The sequence below is a fragment of the Protomyctophum parallelum genome, assembly GCF_964188405.1.
Source record: "Protomyctophum parallelum genome assembly, chromosome: 23".
NCBI classification, from domain to species: domain Eukaryota; kingdom Metazoa; phylum Chordata; class Actinopteri; order Myctophiformes; family Myctophidae; genus Protomyctophum; species Protomyctophum parallelum.
Window position 1 is genome coordinate 26950942 of NC_139715.1, and position 10167 is coordinate 26961108.

The following is a 10167-nucleotide window of genomic DNA, read 5'->3' on the forward strand; positions in this document are numbered from 1 at the left end:
CTTCAGTCAAAACAAAGCAAAATATGAGAAAGAGACACGTGAAGGGAGGCTTTTCACCAGAGTCAACAGAACCATGGAAAAATCTCCTACATGCCCTGCACTGTGTGTGTGTGTGTGTGTGTGTGTGTGTGTGTGTGTGTGTGTGTGTGTGTGTGTGTGTGTGTGTGTGAGATTCAGTGCCCAGCAGCACTGAATCAGATTTCTGCCACTCGAGCAACTAGTGTGTTGTGCGTAACCGTATAGAACGGCGCTGCTGAAAAACGGAGGATGACATCATCAGTGACAGTGGCTTACTAAATATATATGTATATTTATTTGTGGAAAAAGAGGCCCTTTGGTTGTACGGCTGTACGGCCTGTAAATAAGATAAGAGAAACCCAACAGCTGTGCTGTTTGTGAAACAAAGCTTCTGGATTATCTCATCTGAAATCCTCTACTTGTACATTTTTTGTGGGAAAAGCACTCAAACTTGCCCTGCCTTGATCTCCTTACCCACCCCTTCTCTCTTCTTCCCTTTCTTGCATTTCTACAGTACAGTACAGTACTCCACTGCTAACACTGTACTGAACATCCTTTTGTAGGAGAAGGAGCACCCCCTGTCCATTAGGGTAGAAGGATGTTCATTACCAACAGAACAATAAATAAAAAATAACACACACACACACACACACACACACACACACACACACACACACACACACACACACACACACACACACACACACACACACACACACACACACACACACACACACACACACACACACACACACACACACACACACACACACACACACACACACACACACACACACACACACACACACACACACACACACACACACACACACACACACACACACCTGCTGCCGCTGCCTGTGGGGATAGTTCCTCAGTTCTGGACGAGAGACAATGATCTGCAGTGTACACACGGCGGCGGTGGCTCAGGGGTAGAGTCAGTGATCGGATGGCAACCGCAAGGTCTTTGAGCAAGACGCTGAACCCCTAATTGTCTCCACCAGGCCGAAGGGGAGAGAGAGTATGTTTTGAACGTCCCTGTGTGTGTGTGTGTGTGTGTGTGTCCTTCCGTCCGTCCTTCCGTTATCAACACCGTTGGCCCGATCCATGCCAAACTTTGCACACCTGTTATAGCGCCACCATGAGGCCGATTTAGGCAAAACACATTTCTGTAGATAACTCGTACACATTTTATCCATACATCACACAATTCGGTATACACTATCTAGTATCTCCATAGTCATGTGATCAACACAGATCTGCACAATTTCCCATCTTCCATCCTGATTGGCTAAGATTGGCTTCCAAAGCTCACATGATTGGTCCGTTTCGAACAAAATGCAACACATCACAAACACAGTGTCCAATTTCCATGAAATTATACACGCACATTTCCACTAGGCCGAGGACGACATGCCACTATTTCTTTCCCAAATCAGCCTCACGGTGGCGCTATAACAGGCCATTTCCTGTTTTACCTATAACTGCATCGATCTGTATACAACTTATGTATACGCACTCCCTAGAGGCCATGGAAAAACGTTTTCCCTGCATCCCTCCACATCTGCCGGTTATAGCGACACCATGAGGCCGATTTCTGCAAAACACATTGTTTATGTTACTCGCACAGATTTCATCCAAATCTCACGCAAATCGGTTTGTACAAAATGCTGCACATGTCCTGCTCATCCAAAATTCTATCCTCAGAGATGCTATGAGTGATCTGGCTCTGCATTTCTTCAACAAAATGAAGACAATTGTTGTAAGAAACAAACAAACAAACAAGAAAACATATTTGTATTACTCGTAAACATTTTGCCAAACATCACACACACTCCTATCCTCCTGTTGGAGACCTGTGCCCAGAAGGGCACTTTTTCTAGTTGCTCCTGATGTGCTGGTTGGTGTCTTGCATGGTTTCCTTCGGAATCGGGTGTATGAATGCGTGTGTGAATGGGTGAATGCAATGCACAATCTCTGCAAAGCGCCTTGGATAAAGGCGCTATATAAATGCACCATTTACACACTACAAGCGTACTTAAGAAGACACTGAGTGGTCATGGCAAATGGACTGTACTTAAATACCGTTAGCTCTTTTCTCTCTGTCATTCCGACCTCTCAAAGTGCTTTACAATCCATGCCTCCCATTACACGCACGCACGCACGCTGTGGCGTCTCGCGGCGGGACCGTGCGCCACAGCGGCGCCGCCCCGGAGAGAGAGAGAGCGAGCGAGGCGGAGCGAAGCACCAAGGGCTGGGCCACGTAGTCGGAGGCAGGTACGTCCCAAATTACCTGACGGAAACCTTCAGATAAGGAACACCTGCGCAGCCTCACAAACAAATAAAAGGACTCCGTCTCGTTGCTCTCGCCGACAGCTCTCTCCGGTGATGGTGGCGTGCGGTTCTAGCGGTAAGCGAGTAAACATTCCCTCACTAACATTATAATGAAATGTCGCATTAGACTGACTGTCTGTTTTCCTACCTCGTAGGCTGATGCTCTGATGCTCTGATATCTGATGCCGTTGGGCTCGGCTGGACAGGAGGCGTTCAAGCGAAGCTTGTGAATTGGAAGACTATAACAGTAGACCCCCCTCACTAGGGAAAGGGATTCTAAAGTAAGACTGTATCTATATCTGCGGACCCGGGGAAGGACCCTACCCGAGATGAAGAAGAACATTTGAGTTCATTCCCACTGAACATTATTAGTTACTCTTTGCCCCTGACGAGCTGACTGATTTATAAATATTGTTTTGCCTGTTTAACCTCTGTTTAAATAAATGGGTGCCATCTTTGGGCTCAAACCCTGGTTCTGCTTCTCGCTGTTGGTATCAATCCTCACAATGCACACACCTGACCAACGGGCCCAGGGCTGGGCCCACGTGCCATTACAGTGAATTTCACCCAGACTGGACATGCTTCTGCAGCTCCATAGTCACGTGACCACACACACACACACACACACACACACACACACACACACACACACACACACACACACACACACAGACAGACAGACAGACAGACAGACAGACAGACAGACAGACAGACAGACAGACAGACAGACAGACAGACAGACAGACAGACAGACAGACAGACAGACAGACAGACAGACAGACAGACAGACAGACAGACAGACAGACAGACAGACAGACAGACAGACAGACAGACAGACAGACAGACAGACAGACAGACAGACAGACAGACAGACAGACAGACAGACAGACAGACAGACAGACAGACAGACAGACAGACAGACAGACAGACAGACAGACAGACAGACAGACAGACAGACAGACAGACAGACAGACAGACAGACAGACAGACAGACAGACAGACAGACAGACAGACAGACAGACAGACAGACAGACAGACAGACAGACAGACAGACAGACAGACAGACAGACAGACAGACAGACAGACAGACAGACAGACAGACAGACAGACAGACAGACAGACAGACAGACAGACAGACAGACAGACAGACAGACAGACAGACAGACAGACAGACAGACAGACAGACAGACAGACAGACAGACAGACAGACAGACAGACAGACAGACAGACAGACAGACAGACAGACAGACAGACAGACAGACAGACAGACAGACAGACAGACAGACAGTCCCAATGTCCATAGAGAATCTATCCCCGCCAAGGATGCTTTTTAACTTTTATAGGCCTAAAACTTGCTATGCTTCATCTTGTAGGCTATATAATATGCTTCATTACAGTTTGCTGTCCATATTCATCTTAAAATGCACAGTTTTCAGCATATGGGTGAATGAAAAGTCTCCGTTCGGAGTTCGGAGAGTACAAGCAGCGACAAATACTGCAGAACAATTACCAAGAACCTACCAAACGAGCCAGTTGGTTTTGTACAGTGCAGATAATGTAAGTCGCGAGAGTAGAGCGCTGCTGACAGACACGTCAGACAGCGCTACAGCGCTACAGCACAGCAACATGCTAGAAAAGGTGTTGGGCTTCGGACCGGGCTCGGGCTGTAAGACTGAGGTACCATAACGGGCTGGGCCGGGTTTGGGTTGAACTCGACAGACAAGGGCCCAGCCAGGGTCCATATTTTGGGCCTTTGCAGGGGTCTAGTTCAACGCCTTCCTTGAACATAACGCAGGAGGCAGCAGGAGGTTGCTTTACTGAAAACGAGTATGTGCTTGCAAACTCCAATGGCAAGATGGCCGCGGTCTGCATATGGTCAATTGGACCCGGGAACCTTACGACTCCCAGCATGCACCATCTCCTGAGCAGCTGCCAACCAACCAAAACCTCCCAAAACCACCAACCAACCGAAACCTCACCATCAAAATGTTCTTGTATGGAGTGGTTACAGTCGACAGCAGTGGTTCCCAGGGGTCCTTGAGGGTGGTTCCAGAGTTAAAATGTGTTCATATAATTTTAAGCACCTCATCCATATTTCATGTTGTCTATTTAAAAACAAATCACACCTGTGTGAGGGACGCTCTTATCATCGCACATCATCTTGCATCATCTCATACTGGCCAATCAGAAAGCCTGTTGCCACACATTTACGTCATATTTGGCAGACATTTGACCTAATTTCTCCTTTCATTGTCGATGGCAAATATGAGACGTGTGGGGACAAGATGACGTAGAACTTCCCTTCATTGTCAATGGCATTTAATGTTTGTGTTGCGGATATTTTGTGGGGACAAAAGCTATATATATATAGCGCCACTCAAAAAGAAATAGTAGATATACAAGCTTGTATCGAGCAAGCACCCGTGTGAAATGAGGGGCGCTCTTATCATCATACATCTTATCATTCCAGGCAATCACAATTTGCGTCTTCAATTTTCTGCCCTCACTTTCTATCCTCAATATGTCCTTGTGCTCAGCCAATCAAATCACACAAACACACAAAGCTCATAAAGATTTTGAATAATTCTGCTGACCAGCTGAAGAACTCATGACCTTTCTGAGACCATTCACGTTTCTGGAAGATGCTACTATACAACTTGTATTCTATTGCTAGTTTGATCACTGCAAATAACTAATGACCAGAAATAGCCAATCTACAAGTTCACAACTGTGTTGTGAGCTTGTAGACCGGCTATTTCCAGTGCGGAGCCTGCTCTCACAGAAGACACGCTTGTGGCTTGTACAGAATCCAAATGAGTGAAATCAGTCGTGGCGACTGAGAACTTTAATCCATGGGCGTCTCACTCACCGTGCTCGCCCCGGCTCCGGGGTTCTCAAACACCCTCCTCAGGCTATCCAGGGGGATGTCGAACCTCTCGACGGTGCGCGCTGCGCTCAGGTCCTCTCTCTCCACGGTGCGCGCTGCGTGCGGCAGGTCCTCTCGGAGCTCTCCCCGGTCCGTCTGCTCTGTCCCACCGCCGCACGACGGGCCCGTCGAGGTCGCGGCCACCGCCGCCCCCTCTCCATTTCCTGATTGAATTTCCATTGTTGTGGAAACCGAATCCCCCCCCCTCCCCACACACACACAAACACGCACACACCCCTCCTCCGCACTCTGCCCCCCCTGGTTTCCTTCGGAGCAGAGGCGCTTGGAGAGGAAGTCTATTATGTACAGTTGAATCAGATAGAGGCAGGGAAACGAGAGAGAGAGAGAGAGAGAGAGAGAGAGAGAGAGAGAGAGAGAGAGAGAGAGTGTGTGTGTGTGTGTGAGAGAGAGAGGGTGTAAGAAGATAGGGGGGATGATAGAAAGAAGATAGAAAGGGGAGTGGAGACGGAGGCTGACACAGAGCAGAGGAGTAGAACAGGAGAGGAGAGCAGGGTTCAGGTAAAGAGAGCAGAGGTATAGAGGAGGAGAGGAGAGGAGAGGAGAGCATGCAGGGTTGAGGTTGGACCGCTGTAGAAAGAGCTTTCCGTCTGAAGGCACAGCCAACGGAGGAGGAGAAGGAAAAACGTTTCTTCCCACCCTCCATTCCTTGCAATCTCTCTCTCTCTCTCACGCACGCACACGCACGCACGCACGCACGCACTCCTGCGCAATCCCACATGGGTACTCAAGTCAGGAGTCAGTGAATTAAGATGTCGCAAGAGGCAAACCACAGTAACGACAGCGACATGTGGCTATATCTGCGATTGAGAGAGAAAGAGAGAAAGGAAGGAAGAAAGAAAGAAAGAAAGAAAGAAAGAAAGAAAGAAAGAAAGAAAGAAAGAAAGAAAGAAAGGGAGGGAGGGAGTTTTAGGGAGAGAGAGAGAGGCCTGACCACAGTAATGATGACAGCTACATGAGGCCATGTGGGAATGAGAGGAAAGACTTCAACACAAAAACAGAGGGACAGAGCGAGAGAGAGAGAGAGAGAGAGAGAGAGAGACTGGACTGGACTGGAAGAGAGAATGATACTTTTCACAGACAGGTCCAAATAATTTAATGATACATTTCCATCAACAGGTCATGAGCTCTCTGTCCAAATCTGGCCCTTGGAATCTAAGGTACTGTTAAGTCCCTCTCTGGACGTTCCAGGAAACAGGTCTGGAGTTGAGGGTGTCACAATGCGTCACATCGCGACACATTGTGAGCTTGTGGATCGGCTATTTTCAAATAGCTGAAATATATATAGGGCTGAAGTGATGTATGTTTTGCGATAAGTAGTCTAATAAGTTTTCAAATAAACGTAGTGGAGTAAAAGTACAATGTTTGCCTCTGAGATGTAGTGTAGTAGAAGTAAAAGAATTGGAAATACTCAAGTAAAAGCAAATGTGGGCTCAGGAATGTACTTCATTCATACCACTGGCCCATACAAATCGAGGAAAGGGTCCGGCCGGCCAGCCGAGACTGACCCCATCCGCCTTGTTTTGCTGTTCATAAGAACGACCACACTTCCCAGCAGGGCGTGCCGTGCGCTTTCCTGGGCCTTTTGGTGCTGTCAGAGTCAGAGAGAGGGTTGGAAATGCTACATTAACAATGTCAGCTTCCCCCGAACGTGTGCGATTATGACGCACACATTCCCCTGGCTGCCCCCCCTGTCCTGCTATAGGCCCAACTCATTTAGACAGCCGGCGCACGCAATGCCACTTTTTTTTTTCTCCCCGTAGCCTCTAGCCACCGGGGGTTGGGTGAGGGTGTGGGGAAGGTTGGGCGAGGGTGTGGGGAAGGTGGGGGGAGTTCACACCCACCACATCAAATTGTGATGAAAAACGTTCACGACGCGCAACCGTTATGTAAACCCAACGTGAGCCGCGAGCAAGGAGGAGGGAAAGCTCAGAACATATACAGGTACACTATAGCGTGTGTGTATGCACGAGTGGCAAAGTGAGTTTAACGTTGTTTAACGTCGTCTAATGCAATCCAATGACTTTTCTGTTTGGATGAATGGGCTGTCAAGGCCAGAAAGTCTTGGTTTTTTTTGGCCACTCAGTATAGGAGTTCCCGCATAACTTCCGGGCACGATGATGATGTCACGCGCAGAAAAAAGACAAGACTGAGATGGATGAGCCAGACAGACTGGCACGTCAGTTTGAACAAGGACTGCAGAGTTGCTACAAGGACCGAATCATTATAAGGCTGGAACAACGGGGTCAGAGACACAATGGAGACAGGGACACACACACAGAGAGAGAGAGAGAGAGAGAGAATGAATGGGACTGAGGGAGAGAGAGCCAGATAAACCAGTCTTAATGAATGAACGGTCATGATAGCCGTGTCAGATAGTATAGTTCTACAGGACAGGGTATCGCCTCGCTCCCCCTGTGTCCCATTCAGGAATACATCATTCAGGCTACGGTATCGCCTCAGTGCTCTGTCCCATTGAGAGAGTGTGTGTGTGTGTGTGTGTGTGTCACACTCGCCTCAGTGCTCTGTCCCATTGAGGGATGCATCCGGGACACTGTATATCACCTGGCTCTGTCCCGATAACTGTAGAGGGATCCATTATTCAGCGGAGGGTTCATAAGGGACTGTGTGTGTGTGTGTGTGTGTGTGTGTGTGTGTGTGTGTGTGTGTGTGTGTGTGTGTGTCACTTTCAGCTGGATCCTGTGTCCCCGTGCACATCCACTCAGCTTACATTGTGTTGCTACACACACACACACACGCACGCACGCACACAGGAATGCACTGCAGTTACACAATAATAATACAGACTGGTTATCCTGTGGAATCGTGTGACTAGGATAAGACCATGAGACGTAGAGACACCTTTATACACTCGCTCGCTCAGTCAGTCAGTCAGTCAGTCAGTCAGTGCCTGCCTGCCTGCCTGCCTGTCTGTGTGTGTGTGTCTGTCTGTCCATCTGTCTGTCTGTGATCTTGCCTACCACAGGACGAATCACATACACATACAATTGACTTGTATGTTTTTAAATATTTAACATTAATTGTATAATGTTGGTCAGATCAGGCACAATCCACTCCCACGTAAAGTCAACTAGACTTTACGTGACTAAGACTAAGACTAAGACTAAGGACGATTAAAAAAGCCTTCTAAATCCTGACCTACAGTAAGTTTTCTGGAAACCTTCAAATTATTTATTCAAAAATGACAATAAATATAGGTTGCTACTTGCTATATACTGTCCATTGCAACAACTACCCCAAAAGGGGTTCCTGTCCTGAAAGGTTTAGTTACAAAAAGGGGTTCCCATCCTTTTAAGAAAATAATTATAAGAAGAAGAAGAAGCATTACATTTACCGTCTTTCCTCTAGCTAGCCTCAATTTTGGGGGAATTCTCCTGTCTCTCACAGATATGCCACACCCCTCTCAGAGTACCCAAAGGTCTTTGGTCACCAAAACCAGAGCTCCTTACCAAAATCAAGCTCCTTACCAAAACCAGAACTCCTTATCAAAACCAGAGCTTCTTATCAAAACCAGAGCTTCTTATCAAAACCAGAGCTCCTTATCAAAACCAGAGCTTCTTAAAATTGTCACCAAAACCAGAGCTCATTGCCAACTGGCAAACGAGCTTCTTGTTGTTAGACAGGACTGGTGCTGCTGCAGAAGCTGTGTTTAAGTTACTGTAGTTAAGTAGAACACAGATACTGTACTGTGTTTCAGGGGTAGGCCACCTTAGGCACGGGTGCCAACATTGGCACAGCAGAGGGTGATCACTGGCACACTGGAACAAGTGTGAGATGATTTTTCTTTTAAATGTATATAAAAAAAGGTTTACAGTTACATCCACTCACATCTGTATGCAAATTACATCCTGCACATAATTCTACATCCATTTAGACTCACATTCATTGAACTCTGACTGGAGAGACAGTGGTAAAAGTAATAATTGAGTCTAAAAATCATACATGCTGATGCTGATGCTGAAGAAAAAAAATTCTAAAGAAGAAGAGAAAAAATAAAGGTTGCTATGTGTGTATGAACAATCAAAATCGGATGGAAATATATAGTTTGGATGTGGTGTCATAATTAAACGTCGATATGGCACGCCGACTATCAAGAAAATAAAGACACAGCATTTCATGTCGAAAAGGTTGCAGGACTCCTGCTGTAGAGAACACAGATACTGTACTGTGTTCTCCTGGCCTAGGCATTACTTACTTAGTCTTCTTCAGGGCGCGTACAGCCAACCAAAGCCACCAGGTTTCTCCATCTGGGTCTGTCGTGGGCAAGGTGTTGGGCTTGTGCCAAAGTCACGTTACATGCTTTAAGGTCTTGGGAAATGACTTCCAGCCAGCGGGGCACGGGGGGCGCCTGTAGGTCGTCTCCAGCCTAGTCATTGCTTACATAACAAGCATCCACTTCTGGGGTCAAAGGTCCTCATGATTCCCTCGATGAATCCTGAAATGACAAAACATGCATTTCACATACATCTTAGTCTCCAATCTGATGTTGTTCATTCTTGCCGATAAAGTCTGAGATTTTTGTTTAGACCAAAGAGCCAAATAAGAACTTTACTCATAAGGGAACTCACTTTTTTGTCGTGTATTGTAAATAATATCGTGATTCGTCGCAGACGAACATTACAAACAAACACCCTATATCGATACATCAAGCCTGACGAATCGTTCACATAGTGACACTTTATGAACTGAGAAAGGTTTTCTATAAAAGGAACAGATAGTCCGGTGGGGCGGGGGTGGGTTGTTGTGAGACACAGGAAGTTTGGACAACAGCAAAGTGTAACTGAGAGTAAAGCGACAGACAGCAAGCAGTACAATAAATTGCTCTTAGTAGGTTTGAAGAGTTTTATATG

General features: G+C 46.9%; 1 protein-coding gene across 3 annotated transcripts in view; it reads right to left on the reverse strand.

Moving 5' to 3' along the window:
* xirp2a (xin actin binding repeat containing 2a) overlaps positions 1 to 5465 on the reverse strand; it is an 81353-nt gene extending 75888 nt beyond the window's left edge. For all 3 annotated transcript variants that reach the window (XM_083758533.1, XM_083758532.1, XM_083758531.1), the window contains exon 1: positions 5222 to 5465. In XM_083758533.1, the coding sequence (XP_083614659.1) occupies positions 5222 to 5458 (237 nt within the window). In that variant the 5' untranslated portion in view covers positions 5459 to 5465. The remainder of the gene's footprint in view (positions 1 to 5221) is intronic.
* Positions 5466 to 10167: the final 4702 nt, after the last annotated feature.